Genomic DNA, 24,465 nt, shown 5'->3' with positions numbered 1-24,465 from the left:
ACTCTCAGTAATAGATGATGTGGTGGTTTGAGTATTTTTGGTCCCAAAGATTCACGTGTGACTTTGCTGCAGTAGGTGTGGCCTTGCTGAAGATAGGATGTCACTGTAGGCGTGGGCTTTGAGGTCTCTTATGCTCCAGCTCCACCCAGTGTAGAATCCAGTCTCCTCCTGGCTTCCTTCAGATCAAGATGTAGAAGTCCCTCCAGAACCACATCTGCCCACATGCTGTCATCCTTCCCACCATGATGGTAAGGGACTGAGCCTCTGAAACTGTAAGCCAGCCCCAAATTAAATGTCATTTAATTGCCGTGGTCATGGTGTCTCTTCACAGCAATAGAACCCTAAAACGGACAAATCCCTCATGCTTGGCTTGGCCTCATGATCACCCAATCAGGACTCCCCACCTGAGGGAAACTGTGTAACCCAGTGGGGACATCTCAAATGTCCCTGTCCCACAAGGAGGAACCCCAGTGCTACTGAAACTTTGAATCAGACCTCCCATTCTACTGGGAACTCAAGCACAGCTAACACCAGCTCTGTTGGTGCTTGGAATCTAAATGACCTATAATTCAAGCTACCCAGAATAGAAGAGTGAATGCAGCTGGACCTGTCAAGCACCTTTCGGGAAGGCTGATTCCCTTAACTAAGGATGGAGCTAGGGGGAGTAATTATCCTCTTAATGAGCGAACTTGCTTTTCCTGACTAGAATCCTCTCCTTGAGGTAGATGAGGCAGCACTGTCATACAGCCTTCCCATTTTTCTGAGTTAGGACTCAGAAAAGTATAGCTTTTTCTTCTCTTTTTTTCCCTTTTCAAATACTGGCCAAAGGCTAAGCAAGCCTTTCCCCATGTGGCCGCTTGTTAAAGGTGCTGGTCTGACTCTAAGGGCTTGGCTTTCGCTCCTTTCCCCTTGCCTGGCTGGGAGCTGACGGGATGTACAGCAGTGCTTCTGACTTAAACTAGTCAATCTGTCCTCAAGCTTCCTTCTAAACTCCTTAAAAAGATGTTTTATTTTATTCACTTATACATGTGAAGTCCCTGAAATCATTAACATACAAGTAACATGCAGACTGAGCATGTTGTATTGATATATTCAGGAATCACACACACAGGGCAATTAAAGAAAAAGAGCATGAGTCTGAGAGTGAGCAAGCAAAGGGCACATGGGAGAGGCTGAAGGAAAGGGCTGGGGAAAATGACATAATTTTATTTTACTTTCAAAGACCTAAAAAATTAGAAATTGTAATCTTATGTGTTTGTGCACATACATGTGTGAAGGCCAGAAGGAGGTGTCCAAATTCCCTGGAGTTATAGGTGGTTTCGGCTGAAAATGAATCCTCTGAAGGAGCACCAAGTGCTCTTCACTGCCTAGTGCCCCAGACCCCTAAAATTATTTTATTAATGAGACTAAGAACCCACAAAAGAACTTTCAGCCCCGGATCCACCATGATGGTGACTCATCATCACTTTCACTCTCATTTCTGCTGACTCATGACTCCTGTCAACTCCTACTCATCAGAGCCTCTGCTAACTCAACACTTCCGTTCTAACGTTCCTTCCATTCATCTCCCTGCTGCAGGCCCTAAATACTGTTACTCTTGCCCTTGTGTCCTCATTTATCATCTACAAAAAGGATCTGAATTTTCCCGTTGGTCCATCCTGGTTATCGGATTTCCCACACGGCTGACTCCCCCATCAGCGTATCTGTGTGTGGTCTTAGGTGGGGTGTCCACTCCCACCCAATAGGCTGTCTTGGGTCATAGAGTACAAGGTTGAGGAAGAGTGAAGAAGCCCCTGAAGGGGCTGTGGTAGCAGGGCTGCAGATGTACTGGGCTCCTTTTCAGTGGAGTCATGACATGCGAGCACACATTCTTCAGCTTTTTCCTACAAGTATTCACACTCCCCCAACCCACAGGATTAAGAACTAAATGGCTGAGTGTTGTATGCCAAGCACCACTTTGGCTTTACATGGTTTATCACAAACCTGACCATGACCAGTCCTAGAACATAGCCTCTTTGACTGTACCTATTTCAGAGCTGAAAGCTCATCTGGATGGGATAAATAATGTACTCAAATCACACTTCAAGCAAAGGACAGGATAAAACCCGAAAGCTGGGGCACCTTGACTTTCAGTGCAGCTCCCTTCTGATAAAACCCTAAACTTGAAACTACTGTCACTGAAAGGCCCATTTAAAACACTGCCACATCAGACAATGCTGGGCCAGACAGCATGCAGGCTCAGCAAGCAAAGGCGTTCACGACCAGTCCTGCTGACTTGATCCCCTGGATCGACAGGGAAAGGAAAGAACCAAGTCCCACAAGCTGTTTTCTGACCTCTACTCAAATGCTTGTGCATGCTCACAATTAGTCAACAGTTTACTCAAACACTTAGGTTGGCCATGGCTTACCTGGGCCTACCTTAACTGCTCTGAGGCTAACTTAGGTTGGCCTACTGTGAGCAAAATCAACTTAAAGCAAAAGCTTATTGCACAGTGTTAAGAACCCCCGGCAGTGTAACACAGACTGTGCTAGTGGTGAAAACTAAGGTGGTTCCGGGGACATGCCAGGCAACGCCAGCACCTCAGGAGACTGGGGCCATAGTGTTGAGTTTGAGACCAGTCTAGGCCACATAGCAACACTTAGCTTTCAAAATGAGAAGGGGGCTGTAGAGATGGCTCAACAGTTAAGGGCACTGGCTACTCTGTTACGGAGGATGTGGGTTTGATTCCCAGCATCCACATGGGGCTCAAAAAGCAAAGACAGAGAGAAAGAGGCCTGAGTAAAAAAACAAAAACATAAGGGTTTGACATCTCCAGTCTGGGACATCCTGCACCAAGGGAACAAACTGCATAACCCCAGGTAGCTTGAGTTTACCCTCGTGTTGAACAAAGTCAAAGCAAACCAAGAAGTAATGCTGCATGCTGCTGGGAGAAAGGCCCCATCCTTACGGGACCCATATGAAAGACGCTGACAGGCAAGTTTCAATAGTTTGTATAGCCTACTTTTTAAAGTCTTCCTAGGATAAGCAATGCGCTGTGACAGTGGGAGCCCGCAAATATTAAAGGCCAGATGAGCATGTAAGCTATTTTTGCATGCAAGGATGTGAATAGGTAGGTGGGTGAATGGCTAGACCATGCCAGGCTGGAGATGGAAACAGCTGGCCAACTTGCTCTCCAGCAGCTTATAGTTTTAGGGATTGACAGCAGACTCATTTAGGGAAAAAACAACAAATGAACCTAGTTAGCTCTTTGGCCTTCCCAGATATGACCCTTCAACAACCTCAGGTTGCCAATATTTTAGGAGTCCATTCTTTTTTTAGGTTTTTTGTTTTGAGACAGTTTCTCTTTATAGCTTGGCTGTTGTGCAATTGTTTTGTCGATCAGGCTGGCCTCGAACTCAGAGATCCTCCTGTCTCTGCCTCCCCTAGAATGTTGATTACAAGCATGTGCCACCATACCTGGATAGGGAATCTATTCTTTTCATCCCGATCATCCAGGCCAGACCAGACTCTTGCTACTGTTCTGATACCTTCAGACTTTTTCACTTACTGAAAGCCCAAGATAAAGAAAAATATGGCCTGGGTGACTATGCCCTCAATCGAAGGACTGAAAAGGCAGGGATAAGAATCATTTTTCCTAAGGCTGGTGGGTATTAAGAATTCACCTGTCAGAGATGGAGACAGCTCAGCAGAACCCAGCACCCCCATGACAGCTCACAATTACCTCTAACTCCAAGATCTGACACCTTCATGCAAACATATATTCAGGCAAAAACACTAATGCACAGTAAATAGAAAGAATGAATTCACCTGTCAACCGGGCATGGTGGCACACACCTTTAAACCCAGCAACTGGAGGCAAGAGGCAGATGGATCTATGAGACCCTGTCTCAAAAACCCAAAAGTAAGTTCACTCATCCCATGGCATAACTCTGTAATCCTAGAACTTGGGAGCTGAGGGTAGCCCAGAGAAGGCCCTAACAATGTCTCAAGAAAATTTTTTTAAAAAAAGGACATGGAGAGGGAGACCACTGGGTAGTAGGAGAGAATCAATGATAGCTGCCCCTAAAGTGAAGACTGCTAACCTAAAAATAAGAAATGAGCAAGCTTAACTTCCGTCCTGCAAAAAGACAGCAGGAACAGGAAGACTTGAGAGGGATCAAGGACTCCCATAAAGGAAAGGAAGTTAATTTTGATCCCCACAGACAGCATGAAGTAATGGGAGCTGCCATTTATTCAGAGCCTGTAAGCCAAAACCTGAATTGGATTCCTCACCAACCACCACAGTTACAGTCAAGACTGAGGAACTTCCGGGTCCACTTTCCAAAGTCCCACCTTCCCTTAAAATCACCTCCAGGAACAACTGTGCTCTTACGGAAGAGGATGGCTCACTCAGCCAAGCAACACATGGACGGCACCATCTAAAAACGGGACCATAGTAAAAACTTGTTTTTGTCATAGCAACTAGGAACCAATACACACATAGACCTTTTAAGCCCTTTTCTAATATAGACAAAATGATCAACTGATGATCAGGGTATGGATCCTGGTCTACCAACAGAGCAAGCTGGCAAGAACTAGAGCAGAGCTAGCCAGATGCCAAGGACACTCTCAACTGAGGTTCAAGGAAGGGAATTCCAAACTCTGGTCTTTCTAAAAGTTCAAGGGGCTTCTGTTATAAACTAGAGTGCCATACAAGGCTGGTGAGGGTATGTACCAGTGAGCTCTCAAACTACTGAATTTCACACTTCAAACTCAAGAGATCCGCCTGCCTCTGACTCCCAAGTGCTGGGATTAAAGTCCTGAGACACCAACCACTGTCTGGCTTCACACCTATTTTAAATGTTACAGCTTGACCAAATCCACAGCCACTGGAGGTAAGGTGACAGAAGCTGTTGAGATGGCACTTAATGGGAGAAGTCACTTAATGGGAGACTGCCCTGGGACACTGGGACCATTGCTCTTGCTCTACTTTGCTTCTGGAATGAGCTTTGTCCCACCATGTATCTTGAAGTTGTCTGCCCACCAGACCATGGATTCATAGAGCAAAGAAACTTTTCATCTGATATACTTTTCACAGCTAACAAGTCACTCTGACCAGGAGTGGTGCCACTTGCCTATCAAGCTCGAGGCAGAAGCCAGGTGGCAGCCTAGTCAGAGCAAGTTCCAAGGCAGCCACAGCTACAGAGAAACCCTGTCTTAAAAACAAACCCAAACAACCTAATCTGGGAGGCAGATAAATCCCAGGCTTGCCTGACAACCAAGCCTACCTCCAAATCTCCTTTTACCAGCCTTTTCAAACCTTTAGGTGGTTTCTCAACTACAGGGCAATGAACCCAGGGTGTTAGGTAGGTCAGCAATACCAACTGGCTTGTCTTTACATTACCTTCCAAACTGAGTCTTGATACCTAAGAAAGGATGGTTTTTCCAGGACAACTGAGACAGAGATAACAGATGTGCCAAAGCTGGGTGATGCACAAGTCCTGTGCCTCTCATTGGCAAACAAACCACATCAAGTCCACACTAGACTCTCAAAGGGCTGCACTGTCAGTAACCACTTTTTGTAGATGTCACTGGCATGCAAACCAAGTCTGGCCTGAGAGTGGTGCAACAAGGGGAAGCAACACACTGGTCATGCTTTCAATATTTATGCCAGCACTCACAGATGAGCACCACTGGACCCCAAGGCAGACGCAACCATCCTGGGCTGGACACAGCACACCAGCAACACACTCAAGTGATAGCGTGGTCACAGGTCTTAGTAGCTTCAAAAAGTGTCACCAGCTATTTTGCTGGAAAGATTCAAATGGACTGACCCTAAGCATAGTCCACAGAGGCTTTTTATTTATGCTTTACATCTCTAGAAAAAAAATCCCAGGATTTTCCCTCCTGTGTGTTTTCGTCTTGCTTCTTCATGGTCCATGATGCCAGCTGAGGTTGTCAGTACAATGAAACTATGGAGGGAAAAAAAAACATACTGGTAAGTTTAAGTATTCCAACCAACCATGCTTCACTCTGCTCACCACCACCCTTAGCAATGCTCAAGCCTGTCTTCCTGGGAGATACCCAGGGCCTAGGGAACTGCCCAAACAAACTGGCAAATGGCCAGAAGGCAGCAGGAATCCTAGAAGAAGAAAATCTACAGGCTTTATACACTCTGCCCTGACCTCCAATAACACTGGGAACAACTAAGCTTAAAAAACAGAAATGAGGCTGGGAACAGTGGCACAGGCCTTTGGCCTTTAAATTGCAACATTTTGAAGGAACAAAGGGGGTAATATCTGAGTTCCGTATCAGTGAGAATTATCTCAAGTAAATAAATAAATAAATTGGTTTGAGGTAAAGGTGCTTGCTGTCATTAATGATGATGTGAGGCTCATCCCTAAACCCACATGGATGAGGGTCAAGCTAGTTAGAAAAAGACAGCCACTATACAAAAACAAAGAAACCTCAGTTCAAGCCCAGCCATATCCCAACTTTTCACTCCAGAAGCCAACTCACCCAAACTGACGGGATGGGAGCAGATTGTTCTGCCATTTTTCTAGGTCTTTGAGTTGCACATCAAATCTAGGGCTGATCACTCCACACTGTAAAAGGAAACCAAAAGTATTAATTCTTTATACTTACTAGCAATCTATTCACAAGATGGCTTTCATAACTCAAAGCTAATCACCGATATTTAATATTATTAACTTTTTCTATAAATGTCATTCAAACAACTCAATGGGATGTGGTAGCATATACCTAGAACCTTGGTACTCAAGAGGCTGAGGCAAGAAGACCTAAGTTCCAGGACAGTCTGGGCTACATAAGATGATCCTGCCCCGGGAACACACCACCCCCACCCCCATGTACATCCATACCCAAGGAAGACAATACATGTATACTCACTCCTGCCTACAAGAACGAACCATGACTTACAGTCACATGGTAGTGCTTCAGAGATCTTCCCCAGAACCATCTATTACATAGCCCAGAGACTAAGTAAGTAAAATTACTATAGAAATTTCATTTTTTTACAGTTCAAGAGGGCTGCAGCTCAATAGTAGCTTGCCAAGCACACAAATGCGTGTGTACACACCTTAAGTGAAGCAGAGTTGCCCAGTAATAAACCTATAAATTAAAAGATGCAATACAGTACATCTAAGTAGTTAGTGCCCAGCCTGAGCTGACCCTCCACACTCCCACCTTGAGGAAGGTAACAGCAGGCAGACAGCCCATTTCTTCTACAGAGTGCCAACCATCCTCCAGAGAAAGCCCTGTCTTAATCACTAACTGCAAATTCTCAAGCAGGCAGAGTGCTCCAAAAGCCACAGAGGGGCTCTCACTGTTTACACTCAATAGTCCCATGCAGCTCAATTACCCCTTCCTCTAAGAACCCAGGGTAGAACTGGAGATGGCTCAGTTAGGAGCACCCTATGGGAGCTCACAACTGTCTGCTCACACACATACAAGGCAAGCAAAATACCCATGTACAGAAAATGAAAATAAATCACTTAAAGAACCCAGGGGCAGGATCATGGAAGAATTGGCAGTCACACTAAAATAACTACAAAAGGTGAACTTAGCAAATAAACAGTTCCAGTAAACCATTCTGACCCTATTCTTCCATTGCTCCATTATCCTGTCTGCTGGCTGTCATGAACTACAGCCCCAGACATTTACTCCAGCTATGAAACTCTCCCCAGGAGCCAGGATAGAACTTGTGCAAGCAGGGATGAGATCAAGGCCAGGCTGTCATCTACAGACTCACTTTATCCTAGGCAAGGGTAAACCTTCTCTCACCTGTGGGCAATAGGGTGAGAGAAGTTCAAAGGAAATGACCTACACAGTAGTAAGCACATGCGGCTCTTCCTGAACCAGCTCTCCTACCTCCTACAGGCTAGTTAGTAACTGCCTAGACATGAACAAGTTTCCTAAAAACAGGAAAAAGTTACTCTCAAAAGCAAACCTGGGGTGTGTTCTCACTGCAACTAGAAACAAACGACTCAAAAAGAGTGGCCTCTCCAACTCCACCATCTTCAAAAGACCTCAGAAGCCGTTGTCACTTAACTTGAAGCAAGTTCTGAATATTGAGAAGCAACTTTGTCACCTCACCAACTCAACCACTGACACTTACCAGGAGTTTTACCCCATTGGACTAGAGCATTTCTCGACCTTTCTAATGCTGCAACCCTTTAATTCAATGAGTTCCTCATGTTGTGACCCCCAACCATATTATTTCATTGCTACTTTTCATAACTGTAATTTTGCCACTGTTCGTAACCAGTTAATGTAAATAGCTGTTTCCAACGGACTTAGAGGGACCCCAGGGTAGCCACAGGATTAGCAAATCTCAAACTCCTTGGAGATCAGAAAGATATCAGCCTTAGCAACACACACCATCACTGGCTCACTGTCCCAAAACACTTGCTTTTTATTAACCAGGAATTAAAATCTACTCAGCTATGCTAATGACAAAACTGACAGGCAGTCCAGACCTCAGACAGCCACAACCTACACCAACAAACTTAAATCAACCCTGGTGCTTAGCCACTCAAGATTTAACTGTTCCATTAAAAACCAGTACACCGCTGGACGTGTCCATCACCTACCTTTAATCCGACAATGCAATAGAGGTACTCAAGAGTTAAAGGCCAACCTGTCTATTGAGGACCTATCTTGAAAACAAAACAGACCCAGCACACAAGATTGAGTGATTTATATACTAAGCCAAAGTTCAAGCTACTGAAATCAGTAGTCAACACTCCAGAATCAACTGACAGCTCTATCTTATACAAAACTGACCAAAAACTTGAACAAGCCAAAGACAACTGAAATGTGGCATAAAAAAAAAGTAACCTTAGCCAATTCCTTAAATAAGGGAACAGATCAAGAGTGAAAGCTACACTGTAACTTGCACACAGTGGGCAATGTGAGAAATAAGACTCCTCAAAGAGATAATCAAGTCTTACCTTGTTCAACCTGCCTGTGAGGTTCACAACAATTTTCCCAGCTCTGTGATCATCAATGATCTCAAATTCACCAATGTAACCTGTCAAACGATAGACTAAGACATCAGTTCAAGACCTATACCTTTCTCACCCCAGCACTGCTTTTTGCATAAGAGGTTTTTCCTCTCATCTGATTCTGTTATTAGAATTCTGAAAACTGCATCCCATAAAAAAAAAAAAAAAAACTTGCAGGTAATACCCAAAAATCAACCCACCCAATTCTCCCCTAGAATGATTATTTTTCCCTCCCTTCCAGGGCTCACTCCCAGGGCCAGCTTGACTGTCAAAAACCCAAGTCGCCAATACTCACCGTGCTTCATCATCACAGTGAGGAACCGAACGATGACTTTGGAGCATGGCCTGATGAGGACCTGGCGTTTGCCTCTCTTCTCAGCATTGTTGATACTCTTGAGAGCATCCGCCAGGACATTCATGCGCACCATGGTGACTGAAGAAACAAATATCGGGGTTTGCGTGCATCAACATCCAATCGTAAAACTGGTTTCCCTACCCTCCATTAGGTTCTACCAGGATATTTTCATTCCAATTTAGACTGTTCCCCAGCACCCAGTATTTATCCAAGACACTCACCCAGCAATAGCTGGAGAGAAAGTGACGAAAGACTCATTACATACAAGATAACCTTAGAAAGGGTGGGCCTTAGATAGCTGAACAGTGGAGAGGCTGTCGTTAGGAACGAAAGCTCCAAAGTTCTGGCAATGTTTGCCAAGATTTCCAAAGCCTGCAGTGAGAGCGGGCTAACGCGACTTAAAGTCATTTCACTCTCAGGGAGTCACTTAGTACAGCACACGCACACACACACACACCCCATCCCGGGAGCAGAGGCATTACGTGACCGCGCACCCAAACGCGCTCCTGCACAGCCACGACGTGAAGGCTAACTCCAAAGCTCGTAGGGACGCAGCCAAGGCATGTTTTACGCGCCGAGAGTAAACCACGGCTCGATTCCCTAATTTAGCGGTGAGTGGCCGGGCAGAACCCCGTGCCAGCCCTCGCCAGGGCCACGCAGGGCACTCGGGACTTCAGAGCGCCCGCAGACACGAGAAGCTGCAGGACCCACGCCGGCCACCGTCCCCGCCGGCGCGGGCCGAGTTCAGCCTGCAGCCGCGGACCGGCTCCCGCAAAGAGCCGGCCATGGCGGCCCCGAGCCCGGCAGACGGAGGCTGCGGCCCCAGAAGGGGTCTATAAGCCCTCGGGATTCCGAATCCGAGCCTGAGCTAAAGGGATGGCGCCGATACCGGGCGGATGGACAAGGAGCTCCGCAGAGGATCACTCACCGGCGCGGAAAGATGGCGGAAAGAGGGTGGGAGGGCCGCACGCACGGAGTTATGGGAAGCGGAAATGCTATCGCGAGATTTCGTGGTCACCCACCCCCCCCCCAAAAAAAAAAACCACTATGTTGGCGATTACTTCTTATTGGAAGAATAAGGCGAGGGAGCGGCGTTCTCGGGCAAGAGCGATTGAGACTGGAGGAGACGGACTCTTAACTCTGGGCTTTGCGCTGTAGCTGCGGGTAGTCTGGGACTCCCGGCAGTCTCCCTGCCTCAGTTTCTAGGGTTGGCATTAATACCACAGCTGGCTTTTTCTTGAGTTTTTGTTTGTTTGAAACTCGTTGCATAGCTACGGTTGGGCTGGAACTCTGTAAACCAGGCTGACTTCCTACCTTTGCCTGGCTGCCCCCTAGTGCTGGGATTAAAGGCATGCGCCTCTGGATAGAGAGGAGATTGGACGGTTTACAAAGGTAAAAGGGGAACCCCCCACACCATGTTAACGCGAGGTGTTTAATTTTGATTGGACAGGTTAGTTAGGGCAGCCTCAAGGGGGTTGTGTTGGCTGGACCTTGGTTGGTAATCAGCCTCAGGAGATGTGGCCGAATAAAGGATCTTGGTGGCTAGGTTTAGGAATGTGATCAAGGGGCTGGAGAGATGGCTTAGTGGTTAAGAGTATCATCTGCTCTTCCAAAGGATCTGGGTTCAATTCCCAGCACCCACATGGCAGCTCACAACTGTCTGTAATGTCAATTCCAAGGGGTCTGACACCTTCACACTAATGCATACTTAAGGAAAAAAAAAAAAGGAATATGAGAGCAAGACAGAGCAAATGGGGAAGAAGGGAAAGGCCTGACAGAGCCATGTTTGTCAGGCTTGGGTCAGCTACAGTCCCTTCACCTTCAGTCTGTCTGTTTCTTCGTCTCTGTTTCCTATGTGGCCTCCAGCTCACATAGATCCACCTGCCTCTGCCTCCCAACTTCGTGCTACCACCACCTGGCACCTTCTCTCATCTCAAGGGAATCTTCATTCCCGGTCATAACTCATACCACGTCATACCACGCAAGGAACATTTGCTTATAAACATTATAAACATTTGCTTATAAACATTATAAGGATTTTGGGCACAGGTCTGACTAGGCTATTTCATACTGATCTCAAAGTTACTATCCTGTTTCAGTCTTCCAATTACCTTGATAGACTAGCTTCTCATACACTTACCTTGTTTTGTTTCCTGAAAGTGTGCGGTTTACTTTTCTTTAATACCTTAGCAGCAGGCTATGGAGTTAGGAAAACATCTATTAATTTTGGGGGTTTTGTTGTTCTGGTTTTTTGTTTTAAGATGGTTTTGTGTGTGAGTAGCCCAGGCTGTCCTGGAACTCACTTTGTAGACCACACTGGCCTTGAACTCAGAGATTCACCTGCCTCTGCCTTCAGAGTTCAAGTCCCAGGATTAAAGACATGCACCACCACCACCCCAAAAAAGATTTGTGTATTTTATGTGTATGAGTGCTCTGTCTGCATGTTTCCTGCATGCCAGAAGAGGGCATCAGATCCCATTATAGATGGTTGTGAACCAACATGTGGTTGCTGGGAATTGACCTCTGGAAGAACAGCCAGTGCTCAGAACAGCTGAGCCATCTCTCTAGTGCCAACATCTCTTATTTTCAAGTTTTCCATAGGAGGGACATAGAATGAACACAATGTCTCTGTATACTGCATTCCTCCCTTTAGCTACTCATCTGAGTGCCTAGCATGTGCCAACTCTTACACCAGGTACTGGGAGTCAGGGAGCAAACCCAGCAGTTCCAGTCCTTAGGAAGTTCCGAGTGTAGCCAGGGACAGCTAGTCAGGATGGGGCCACAGCCATGCAGGGTGGCGATGTGAAGTGCTCTGGGGATGCAGGTTACCTGGGAAGTTGCTTCAGCTTCCCTAGAGGAAGGCTTCCATAAGCTTAGCTGTTAACAAATGCTGAGAGCTGTGATACTGTCTCCATTTCAGTTAAGAAACTTGGACTCAATATAAAAATTCAGAGCGAAGCAGGGGTGGGGAGAGGTGGTAATTAACTAGGATAGCAGTTAGGTTTCATGGTGGGGATTTGGCTACCTACAGAGTCTTGCTCTGTGACCTTGGCATGTCACAGCATCTGGATGGCTCTACACTCATGAGGAATTCCTAGAGGAAGGGGGAACTTGTGTAGAAGTCAGTAAGAAACTAGGGATGGCTGGTCTAAAGAGAAGTGGAACAAAGAACCCTGTAGAAACTGACTCATTTGTGATTTCTTAGACGCAAATTAGAACCTAGTGACAGATGAGATGCTGGCATCTAACTACCATAAAAGCCCTTTTAAAAACTAGGTCAGATTAAGTGACACAGGGCTGTCATCCTAACACTTAAGAAGGTGTAAAGATCAGGAGTCCAAGGCCAGCCCGCACTTTACATGACCTGTCTAAAAACACCAAAGCTCCCACACCAAACAGGGCATAGGGAAACTTCCAGGATCCATTCTTTCCTTCTTGGCCCAGCTCATTCCATGAGAGCCTTAGAATGATAGAACCTCATGACCCTCAGACTAGTCTTGAAAAGCATTTTGGCTATGGCCTGAGGTAGCAAAGGATAGGATAGCTATGGTTCAGCACACATATAGCTGACCTGAGCAATAAGTACAGGTGCATGGTTAAGAATCGTGTTTCTTTTTGTGATTTTGAATCTTCTGAACAGTCTTCCTGGTGGACTCACGAAATTACAAGCCAGCAAGCAATTTCAAAGCATCAAAGCACAGGATTTGTGATGACCTTCGCTTGAAACACCTGAAAAGGATCCATATATGCCTACGGGTGAATCCTGTTTTCAATGAGACCCCAAGTAAAAACACCCAACTTGAGACCTAATTTTATTTAGTTTTTGTGACAGGGTTTCCTTTGTGTGGACCAGGCTAGCCTGAACTCAAGAGATCTGACTACCTCTCGAAGTGCTGGGATTATAGGCATACACCAGCACACCTGGCTGAGGCCTAACTTTAAAATGCAAAGTCTCCTACTGACCATTATCAACCACTGTGTTGGAAGAAGTACATGCTCTTCTGACCTCCCCTCATCTCTTGGGGTAACCTCCTCTTCAGTATTTCCCTTTCCAACTAGCATTGTGCCTGAGTGCTTTAAGGTAACATAGAGAGCTGTAATGACAACAGGGAGGTCCCTAATCAGATTCACAAACTCAAATAGTTAACAAAGAAAGTGAGACAAAGAGATTCCAACTTCTTTAATTTTTTTCCCCCTTTTGCACAAAATAAAATAGAAGAAATGATTAAAACTGCTGAAGTATAGTTAATTGGTAGAACATATTCTATTCACATACACAGAGAGAACTCCAGGTAGGAAGGCAGGCTTATTTACAAGAAAACATGTAAAATTAAAGGTCGGTGTCATGAAACATTAAAAAAACAAACACACACATGTCACAACAGGTGCCACTGTTTACAGTGCTAGGGAGGTGAGAGAACAGAGGCAGATACACAAGGTTCAGGCTTCACAGCATCAGTGCAATGGATCCACAAACTATGTTACAGCTAGTTCAGAGGTGAAGGAGTTGTTCCCACATGTGTCCTGTTCTGGCCCTCAGAGATTCAGTCCTGCAGACTTCAACTGCGCTAAAAGTATATCTAAGAAGAGGCCACATTAAGGAGTTGCAAAAGCTACGCAGACCAAAGAGTCACCATCAGCAGTTCCCAGCTGCAGCCCTGCATTTTTCTGGGAATTGTCAAACACCAGTGTGTACACTGTCTCAAGTGCAAACCTAGAGTGACTGAAATACAGCCAGTACTATGACACAGAGAGAGAAGGCTTATTTTTAAAGGCCTTTGTTTCTGGTCTTAAAAATTAATAGATGCTCTGGTTTTCTACTGAGTGAACAAAGGAGACTTGTCGCTGGCTGGCCTTGGAGTAAAGTCACACACATTTTAAGTCAGCTGAAAATCTGAAACAAAGACAGTGCTAAAATTACCAAATACAACCTTCTGGAAGCTTGTTGTTCAAAAGCTGGTAAGGACTAACTTGAAGCAGTGCAAAGGGAATGAGAATTCAGCCTAAGCCTGTCAGATTCCTCATGTGAACAAAGGGGCAATGCTTTCTAAAACTGCTACATTTTATACAAGTGGAATTAACTTTATCCTGTTCCATGGGCATTCTCCCACAGTGGAACATTAGGAATGAATCTTAAGTGGTCTCTTGGTCAAAAGTGGTAAACCTGATCTCTGTACTCACAAAGACAATTTAAGCAGACTGTGGAAGCAGACAGTAGAACCAGCTTCCTGTAGCCACAGACCACTACCTAAAGCAAACATCAACAATTATCCAAAGTCACAGTTCACTGTACAAAACAGTAAAGTTCACCACTTTAGTATTTTAAATGAAGTTGTCAAAAACAAGAATTCAACAAAACAAGTCATACTGATGGAAATGCACCCAGCTACACCTGGCACTAGACAAAGCACAAAGCTGGCCTGTGTGCCTCTCTATTAACAAGGGCAGAGTGAGAAAAACAAAAAGCCACTGTAACATTTCAGTATCCAGTCAGCACTGCACAATTGTTCCCAGGGGCAGGGCATACTCCCCTGCAGCCGCTTCATTCATTTTTCTTTTCTTTTTGCTTGAGAAGCTTGTTTATCTCTCTTTTCGCCATTCCAATGTACTTCAAAATGATTCCGTGTTGGTTTAGTCCAGGAAGCAACAGCACAAAAGTCACTTAAAAAAAAAAAAGTTGAAGAGACAGTATTTAACCCTCTTAAGATTATCACAGACAAAAGCAGATACTCTGGAGGAAGGAACATGAAATTCATACTCTTGCCACTGCGCTATCCCACTACTCTTCGTTCACTTCCTACAAGGCTTTAATAAACGCCCTGAAAACAAGAACCAGCCTTTTTCTTCTTTAAGGATTTTATTTTACATACATACACAAGTGTTTTGCCCAAATGTATGTATGTGTACCACATGCGTGCCCAGCCTGCAAATGCCAGAAAAGGCTATCAGACTCCCTGAGATTGGGGTTACAGGCCTTGGTGCAACAGCACTTAAGTGCTAGGAACTGAACCAAGCAAGTGCTTTTAATTTTTAACCAGGGAGCCCGAGCTTAAGCCATACTTTGAATCTTTTTGCTTAAGACAACCCAGGCTGGTTTTGAACCTGACATGTAGCAGATAGCTGGGGATGACCTTGATACCAAGGGCTGGAACTACAGTTTTATCAAGTACTGGTTATCAAACCCAGGGCGTGGCACACACAGGACAAGTACTCTGCCAACTGAGCTATGTCCCCAAAACAGGCTGCAGTCTTCAGCCCTCACCCAGCTAGCACTCCCACAGGTCCTGTGAACACTCCTATGTACTATCCACCTATGTACCGACTACACTGCAGTTAGACTTCCCTGCTAAGATGCATGTGTGATGTTTCCTCAAAGACTCACCAATCAGGTACGTAAGGAGCAGGTTGTGGACTTGCTGTCCCACCCAAGCAATTGCAGCAAGAGAAATGATCATGGTCACGAAGTACTGGCAAGAAAGCAACAAGAACTTGTCGGCTCTGAGGAGCAGACTAGCAAGGACAACTCTGCAGTATCCCCACTCTACACTGCACACAGCTGGCCACAGCATGAAGGCTTGTCTCCCCAAAGCATCACGCTGTGCTCCACACATACAGCTGCGTGTGTGTGTGTGAGTTCAGTTTCCTTTCAAAGGCTAGGAAAATAATACCATTTTAGTTACTTTTCTTTTACAGAATGTGGATTATATTTCCTCTTGACTGTGTCTACATAGATTAATGCTTTAAAATATAAACTAGGCCACCTTTCCAGTTAGCAACTTCCCACCAAATAAAAGCAAAGATATGAGAACATGCTTTTTATGTATGTATATACTACTTCAGCAACAGGAAAAAAAATTATCTCTACTAGAATAAAAAGTTATAAAAAGGCAAAATGTAACTTTTACCTTTCAATGTGGTTCAATGGTTTAGTCTACCACATAACATTTATGAATATAAGGAAGCATTAAACCAAAGGGTAGTTACTTATTGGAACTTTATACCAAAAAATGCTGTCTCTAAACTAAAATCACAATGAATATATAAACAAAATACCATTTTAGGCTTTTCTTCCTTCAGCGAAAAGAGGCGTTTCCACCAGCCCACAGCTCTACGTCGAGTTTTTACTAGATTACTGCAGATTTCATGAAATCGTTGCTGTTGTTCAGTGGTCCTAGAAGAGATTTTTCTTTTAGTTATAAGTAAATGGCTATAGCTTATTTACTCATTTAATTTTCCTTAGACAGAATCTCACTTTCTAACTGTAAAGTGCTAAGATTACAAGGCATGAGCCACAAGCCCAGCTAATAGTTAAGACGCCTGACCCTCCTATTATACCTCCCAATCACTGAGAACACAGGTGGGTGCCTCCTGTGACAAGAATTATATTTTGTTTGTTTGTCAGTTTTTTGAGACTAGGTTTCTCTGTGTAGCCTTGCTGCCCTGGTCTTACTTTGTAAGACCAGGGTAGCCCCAAACTCAGAGATTTGACTGCCTCTACCTCCTCAGCTAAAAATTATCTTCTAAAGATAGTAAAAATAGACAACAATCACCCTTTTGTAGGTAAAAGAGTGCTTTCAATTTTTAAAAATTGTGTTACTTTTACTTTAGGTGTGTAAGTGTTTTGTCCACATCTTTGTCGATACACCACATGGATGTGGTGCCTGGTACCTAAGGAGGACAAGAGGGTGTTAGATTCACTAGAACTAGAATTATAAACAGTTGTAAGTACTGTGTTCAAACTCAGGTCCTCTAAAGAGGAGCAAGTGCCCAAAGTGACTATGTTTTAAGACACCTTTCACAGACAGGAAAACGTTTTACATAAAGTATGCTCATGTACATTTTGTTGTTGTTTGCTTGTTCCTAGACAGGGTCTCTCTCTGTAGCCTTGGGTATCCTGGAACTTTCTCTGGAGAATAGGTCTCATCATGTAAACAGAGATCCACCTGCCCCTGCCTCTGCCTCCCGAGCCTTAGGATTACAGGTGTGTACCCCTTTATTTTATTTTGGTTTTTCAAGACAGGGTATCCCTGGCTGTCCTGGACTCACTTTGTAGACCAGGCTGGCCTCAAACTCACGGAGATCCAATTGCCTTTGAGTGCTGGGATTACAGGCATGCGCCACCACACCCGGCTCCTCATGTACATATTCTTTTTGTTACATTTAATTTATATTATGTATCAGTGTGCATAAGCATAGAGTGCACAACATGGGGTGAGTGTGGGTCAGAAGACAAGGCAGTCCTCTCCTTCTACCTTACGGGCCCCAGGTTTCAAACACAGTCCACCAGGCTTTGCAGCACGCACCTTTACCAGCTGACCCACTCCATCAGCCCGTGTCCATCCTTCTAATAGATTAATGGTAAAGTTCTAAAGCCACATTAAATTAACTATAACAGGAGTCGTGTCTTCAATGGGCTTGTGTCCACGGTACAAATATGGTTTTTCTACTTCCGTTTATTTTCAGCCCCAAGTGAATGAGCACTGTGCCCACCACTGCTCCAAGCAGCTGCATCGACTATCAGTAGGAGAGTAATTTCTACCCCAGGTCGGCAAAATGACTCAAAAGATAAAGATGCTTGCTGCCTGGTAACCTGAGTTCAGTCCCCAGAACCACAAGGAAGGAAAGAAACACACTCTGTAAAACGTTGCCCTATCACTTCCACATGTGCCATGGTACATGTGCACATGGGTGTGTGCACGTGGAGGAGATAGACATACACACACACATTTTGGGAAATAAGAGCCCAATCCAAATTCCTTATGAACTCAGTGCCAATGAGCACCGAAGAAAACAGCAGGAAAAAGAAAAAAAGGCCCTGTTTTCTGGATACTGAGGACCATGCCACTCTTTCTCCTCTAGTGTGAGCCTGGCAAAGAGCAGCAACAGTGGGATGATTTCTCAGTTCACCCAAGCTGTCACCAAGGCTAGGCTGTGCTTACAGTGTTCTTTCTTTCCCACAATATCATCCCAGATAATCAAAACACAAAACTTGCCCCATTCTTGCTGTTTCCCCAAACTATCTGTTTAGCTCTGAAGACTTTCATGAATTGCTGTCTGGCTAACGTCAAGGTCACAAACTTCCCAACAGTATTAACTCCTCATGGCTAGGATAAGGCAGTTTGAATAACAAATCCTAACACTGATCCATTAAGTAAGTAACATGCTTACTTAAACTACAGTTTAAGCTAAATTCCCCAAATTATGTGAATTTGTTCTTAAAGATCCAGAAGGTACACATTAAATATTCTAACTTTCACAGATTATATAACTTGCCATCATTTGGAAACAAAAAGATTAAGGATACAAGCAGAACACTATTCAACTGAAAATGTCAGCTGATAGAGAAAAATTATTCCAATATCTGCTTCTGCTCATTACGTATGTTTTTTAAAAATCTTCCAGCTGCGACCAGAACTCAGGGTACCATGTGTTCTGGGCAAGCACTCTAAATACTGAGCTACACCTCCAACTCCTGGCTCGCTGTACGCACCAAAACACTGCTTGGATCCAACATTCCACAGGAAGTTCAAATAGTTAATGTAATCCTTAACCACTTAACTATAATCTTAGGAAGGCAAAAGTAATCGTTCAGGGAATGGTAAAAACGAAATCACCAGCTCGTGTATCCAGCCAGTGTCAACTACTACCCCTGCACTGCCTCAATGCACCACCTCACTCAGCCTTAAAGAAAACACCTGCTTGGTTTGTTTTGCAGGTATGTGGAGGAGCATTGGGTGTGGCTCTGACAGGTACCTGTGTAGCCCAGGCCCAGAGCTTGTTATGTTTATGTGGCCACTCCGGTCTTAATCTCACAATGTCTGTCTACAAGTAGACAGACTTTTGTTGTTGTTGTTTTTTTTTCAAGACAGGGTTTCTCTATGTAGCCCAGGCTGTCCTGGAACTTGATCTGTAGACCAGGCTGGCCTTGAACTCAGATATCCCCCTGCCTCTGTCTCCCAAGTGCTGGGATTAAAGCTGTGCACCAGTGGAAGGCAAGAACTGACACGTGGGGTGTCCTTCAACCTGCTTTTAGGTTGCCATAATGACCTAATATTGTTGTGTTTGGGGAAAGTTGGTGACTGTACAGTGTAATGCATTTAGAGAAACAGCCACTGACCTTGGCATGAGGTTATCCTCACGTGCACACACTCACAAACAAGGACTGAATCAAAGAGACACATTTACACAGACTGCGTTCAAGGTCCATGAAGGGGCCTCAGTAGGCAAAGGTACATGCTGCAAAGCCTTTTGACTTGAGTTCAATCCCTAAGACCCACATATGGTAGGAGAGAACAAACTCTGCAAAGTTGCCCTCTGACCTCTACATACATGTCATGCTGCATGTAACTCCACCACTGAATAAATAAATGTAATTAAAAAAAAAAAAAAAGGCGTTCTGACACAGTGACATACTACAGCTTCCACGATGAGATGTTTTCTATGGTTTGGGGGTTTTGTTTGCTTGTATATATATTTTTGTTTTGGAAGGAGAGGTGGCAAGGGTAAGGGGTAGGTATGCAGGAACAGGGATGAGAGGGGCTGCTGCATGATGTGAAACTCAAAAGAAATCAATTAAAATTTTTTTAAAGTTGTATTATTCTTATTTAAAACATCACCTTTAAAAAAAAGTACTCTTACTTTAAATACAGAAGTAAAAGTGAATAAACAACAACGACAAAAGCAATTTTGTGACCAAAGTGAACTACAGAGATGTAAGTACTGAAATTTCTTGATTTACATTTGAAATGAGGTTAAACATTCTTCACATAAGAGCAATGACTCTGACTGCAGCAGGCAGCGATGGTTAGAAACAGTCTTTACTTTAACCACAGTACACTAATCAGACATAGCCACCTACCATTTATTAGAGCCAAAAATCCTTGGTGCTAGAATGGGAACAAGGTAGTCAGCCAGGCACAGAAACATAACAAAACAGGAAACACCGGACAGCACTGATGGATCGAGATAATAGATAATCCTATTAAAAAGAGAGAAAATCAGCCAAGGTTAGAAAACTACAGCAGCCATTCATTGTTCCTACTCAAAGATGTTTTCTCCCTAGCCCACAGCTTTCAAAGAGGGCACGGTTTCCTTCCTAATTTCCTCACAAGTGGTTTTCTACAGGCATCATGGCACGATGTTGTCACAGCTAGCCTGGTTAGAGTAAACAGCAATAGCCCAAAACTCCAGGGTCCTCAATATTTATTAGAAAATAATATAAAGGAAGCCTGTCAAAACACAACAGTTTGACTGTCTGAGATTTACTCAAGTGTATCAGCTTACAACTTTACATAAGCTCTACAAATTCTAGCAACTGGGCAAGCTGCTTGAAAGAAAGGCATTCCTTCTGGATTAGGCATTACAAAAGCTTTTCTAAGCACAGGCTATGAACCAACTGAGCAGTTAGTTAAGAATCCAGCACTTACAGAAACAGCAGGGAAACCACACCAATGATGGCAGGTGGAAACCAGGCCTTTTCCCATCGAAGGACTTTGTCAGCCATCAGCATCACCTCTCCCCAACCTTGCAGCTGCTCCTCCAGACCTGCAGTCTCCACAGCCTACAGATCAACAGTCAAGGGTGTCACTTTGCCAATCTCAACATGTTAGTGGCTCAAATACACATAAAATGTCTTTTAACAAACTGTTATCTTACGCAAGCTGAGTCATGAAAAACTGCAATGTTGGCACCAAACATGAAAATCCGTGGGTAGGAGAAAGCCTAAGCTTTAACGGTCACTTTAGCACTGGGCCATATGTCCATGATGTAACAATACTCCCAAGTTTCACATGGGGATAAATATTTCAGTATTTATGAAAGTGAACTTAATACGGTTAGCTAATATCCCCAAGTTCACCCAGAGTCACGAGGCAGTGCTCCAAATATTACTAAATAGGATACTCTGTTCCTATCAGGTGGTTGGCATTGATCTGTTGACTGGTCGTTTTATTGATTTAAGCCATTCTAAATCCATCAGGAGAACCTTTCCCTTAACAGTAAGTACATACGATCTCTAAAATAGCTCTTTGTATAATGGAATTACTCCCAATGTTGGCAGTCACTGTGGAATTAAAGAAAACTACTAAATAATGTGAGGAACCTAAAGTCGACCATCATGGTTCCTCATCAGCAATGAGGGAATTTCAGTTAAATTTCAAATTTCTCCACATATTTGACAACTAGCCCAAAGCACACCTTCTGAATGAGCTATTGTGGTCTAAAGCCTGCAAGAACTTTGGTAAAGAAAGGAAATTAGAACACAGCAGTTGCTCAGTATGTGCAGGGCCATGGATTCCCCCTCCCAGGAACCACAGACACACAAAGCCCAAGTGACACTATAAAATTTTCACAAAGAAATATTCAAATGATAGAACAGTCTGGGCTAATTTTAATAAAGACGAAATCTGTGACTAAGTACTTCTGCTATCATCCCAAACGAGAGAGTCTAAACATTTCACGTGCTATACTTCAATTAATGCTCCCAAAACTGGAAAAGGTATTTTTACAACCTCTACTTTATGATGAGACTGAGATACAAAGAGGTTAATATATTTAAATCCAGAAAATATAAAACCTATGGCCTTGCTCTCCTTAAAATGATACTGCTTTGAGGAAAATAACTTAGTGATCAGGCCCTCTCCCAGGACGCTTTCCTTGTACATCAATTAATCCTCTTACTGGACTGTTTGCTGGTTGTCTGTGTAAGGATACAAAGCATGCATCAATGCAAAGTGAAAATCTTTCACAATCAAAACTGTCCTGTAGTCACTGAACCTGTCAGCATTTAGGCTCTTAGAAGTGCAAAAGCAGAAGTTAAGAGCTGGTTGCTCTTTTTTTTTTTCTGATATGGCCTGCCTTTCCATGGCGAATGACAATAGAGAAAATAAAAGGATCTCTCGTTCTTGCCTAGGTGGTGCAGTTAAATTTGTAAAACTAGCAGGGCCTGGGGATGCGCAACTGTTAATCCCAGCACTTGAGCGGTGGAGACAGGTGAATGACAAATGTAAGGCTAGTCTCGATACTTAGGTCAGGGCCAGCATGAAACCACGGCCTCAAAAACAAAAAACCCGTAACGCAGCAAACACCTCCTCCAACAGCTCCTTCAAACCCGTGCTAATCATTTTAAAGTTGCGTCCAGTCATATGAGTCCCTCCCCCGTCCCGAGACAAGTGCCAGGACCACTCCAACAAATTCTGTTTAGCGATAAACTACTTCTCTGTAGTTTGGCCCTCCATCCTTGCCCAAGTTTTAAGGGGAAAAAAAACCTCGCATACAAGCAATCTACGAAACACCAGATTATGATCAAAGAGGGCGGAATAGGTAAGCCTGAGGCCTGAGCCCGGAGCGCTAGACAAGGCCCCTGGCGGCCGAGCGCCCCAACCTGCCGACCAGGTTCCTTCTCGCCACGGACCCCTTCTCACACTTCCCCACGCCTGGTCCAAACCCGGTCGTGCTCGCTCCCGGGGGGGCGTTAGGGAGCCGCAGCAGGGACCGCCACCACGGACGTGGGCAGGGAGCTGCAGGATCAGGCCTGGCTGCCCCCGGAGTCCGCCGAGGCCAGGAAGCCAAGCCGGAAGCCCTGAGGCCAGGCTGACGCCCGCGACTCACCAGCAGGTTGCTGCTGCGGTTATCCCCCTCCGCCATCGTTCCAGACGCGCGGCCTCAACGAACAGAGAGCACTCTCGGCGGACACCAGCACGGCGACCCAGGCGCGGCGGAACGCCCCGCGGACGGCTTATATGGGTTAGCTGCCTTTCCCGACAGCCCTCGCGAAGCTCGCTCCTCATTGGGCAGCTCGCACTCCGACTTCTGGGAAGCCGAGCCAACCGGCACCGAGCGCATGACTTGAAATCCAGGTCAGAGGAGAGCGAAACCGGGCGGGGCTGCAGGACTCTGACCAATCAGAGCACAGAGGTGTGGCCCGCTGGAGGCCGAGCCGAAAGAAGCGGTTCAACTGCCGTCGCCGGCCTCTCAGCCCCGCGTCCCTGGCTGTCTTCCGCCGGATCTCCAGGCCGCTGAGACGCCCGTCTGCACTGCTGAGGAGTGGAGGGTGCGCGGTGGCGTGCCTTGCGGAGGCTGGAAGCGCGGAGGACGTTTTAGGCTCCTGTGGCGCAAGCTAAGGGAAGACTGGCGGCTCCCGCTTGACAGCCAAGTCTGTGCCTGGCGTCGCTGCCGTCGGGCCCCAGTTAACAGGCCTTTTGAGAACACGGAAGATGCACGGACTCTTAAAGGGCTTCATTTGGAGCCAGTGTTTGGAGGGGGCGCTTCACTTGATTGATCGGTCTATGCGCACTTCAGGTAGCTCGGAGAGCGCTTCAGATGGAGGAGTGGATAAGTGGATGAGTAATTCAGATGGAGCGCTTCAAACGGATAGATTAACGGGTGTGTGGGGTAACCATGGTAATACTGTCCCCAACTATTTTTTTATCCAAAAAATTAAAAATACAATTCATTACTTATCAGGTTCTTTAAAGCCCTTGGAGGTTTATTTAGTACTCCTAACTAAACTGGACCATGTTGGGTCTATGAAAAGGGCATACAACTTGTCAGACCTTGTGGAAAGTACTTGGATAGGGTACAGTTTTGGCTAGGAAGCAAGCTCAGGTAAGGTGCTACTACTTCGAGGAATAGTGCCTGTGTGCCAGTTACTATGACTTGGTTGATACAGAAACCTTATCGGGAAAATTTAAAGCCTAGAGTTCCCTCCAACGAAAGAACCCAGGCTGAGCACCGAGGTGCCCACCTTGCTAGTAGCCCAAGAGCACCCACTTTCCTAAGAGAGGACAGAGTAATAATGGGTTTTTAAGATCTGTCATTTCTAACTTTTCGTACTTGGCTATTGCTCCAGAAAGCTTCAGAGTGTAATCCTGTTCCCAAAGTACAACTTGAAGACTACAGGCCAGCTGCTGCGGCTGATGTGGATGGAGCCCAAGAGCTGTTTCTCTAGAGCACTTCTGTTGAGCATTCTGGTCCAAAATCCAGCTTTCACTAATATTCCATATAGCTCAGGTATTAAAAACACCTCTTCAGAATTTTTCTGTACCGCAAAGAGAAGTGACCTTCTGAAATGTGCCAGGTAATGAAGCAAATCTTAGAACCTTGGA

At 45.0% G+C, this 24,465-nt stretch overlaps 2 protein-coding genes across 3 annotated transcripts; both read right to left on the bottom strand.

Moving 5' to 3' along the window:
* Positions 1-5,822: 5,822 nt before the first annotated feature.
* Positions 5,823-10,367, bottom strand: Rps15a (ribosomal protein S15a). 2 transcript variants are annotated; one of them, XM_021646965.2, is made up of 5 exons: positions 10,290-10,367; positions 9,302-9,439; positions 8,953-9,032; positions 6,500-6,585; positions 5,823-5,952 (listed from the first exon to the last, which is right to left on the bottom strand). In XM_021646965.2, the coding sequence occupies exons 2-5, from the start codon at positions 9,432-9,434 to the stop codon at positions 5,859-5,861; spliced, it is 393 nt and encodes a 130-aa protein (XP_021502640.1). In that variant the 5' UTR covers positions 9,435-9,439; positions 10,290-10,367; the 3' UTR covers positions 5,823-5,858. The 2 variants fall into 2 exon arrangements, with proteins under 2 accessions (XP_021502640.1, XP_021502641.1); XM_021646966.2 differs by having other exon boundaries at positions 9,856-10,295.
* Positions 10,368-13,517: 3,150 nt separating this feature from the next.
* On the bottom strand, positions 13,518-23,126 carry Arl6ip1 (ADP ribosylation factor like GTPase 6 interacting protein 1). The gene is made up of 6 exons (XM_021646962.2): positions 22,970-23,126; positions 20,788-20,921; positions 20,220-20,339; positions 16,415-16,532; positions 15,744-15,828; positions 13,518-15,022 (listed from the first exon to the last, which is right to left on the bottom strand). Exons 1-6 carry the CDS (start codon positions 23,003-23,005, stop codon positions 14,904-14,906), a joined length of 612 nt encoding a protein of 203 aa, XP_021502637.1. The 5' UTR covers positions 23,006-23,126; the 3' UTR covers positions 13,518-14,903.
* Between the last annotated feature and the right edge of the window lie 1,339 nt (positions 23,127-24,465).

This window comes from Meriones unguiculatus, chromosome 14 (assembly GCF_030254825.1).
Source record: "Meriones unguiculatus strain TT.TT164.6M chromosome 14, Bangor_MerUng_6.1, whole genome shotgun sequence".
NCBI lineage: Eukaryota > Metazoa > Chordata > Mammalia > Rodentia > Muridae > Meriones > Meriones unguiculatus.
Note: the sequence above shows the minus strand (reverse complement) of the source record. Positions and strands in the feature narration are given on the sequence as shown.

Bases quoted from the DNA above. Each gene is read 5' to 3' on its own strand.
- Rps15a (XM_021646965.2), bottom strand. From the start codon at position 9,434: ATGGTGCGCATGAATGTCCTGGCGGATGCTCTCAAGAGTATCAACAAT. The intron at 6,586-8,952 runs GTAAGACTTGAT...TTCCTTTTACAG, and splicing joins TCACAGGCAGGTTGAACAAG to TGTGGAGTGATCAGCCCTAG. The intron at 5,953-6,499 runs GTGAGTTGGCTT...TTCCCTCCATAG, and splicing joins CTCCCATCCCGTCAGTTTGG to TTTCATTGTACTGACAACCT.
- Arl6ip1 (XM_021646962.2), bottom strand. From the start codon at position 23,005: ATGGCGGAGGGGGATAACCGCAGCAGCAACCTGCTG. The intron at 20,922-22,969 runs GTGAGTCGCGGG...GTTGATCTGTAG, and splicing joins ACCGCAGCAGCAACCTGCTG to GCTGTGGAGACTGCAGGTCT. The intron at 20,340-20,787 runs GTAAGTGCTGGA...TCTTTTTAATAG, and splicing joins GTGGTTTCCCTGCTGTTTCT to GATTATCTATTATCTCGATC.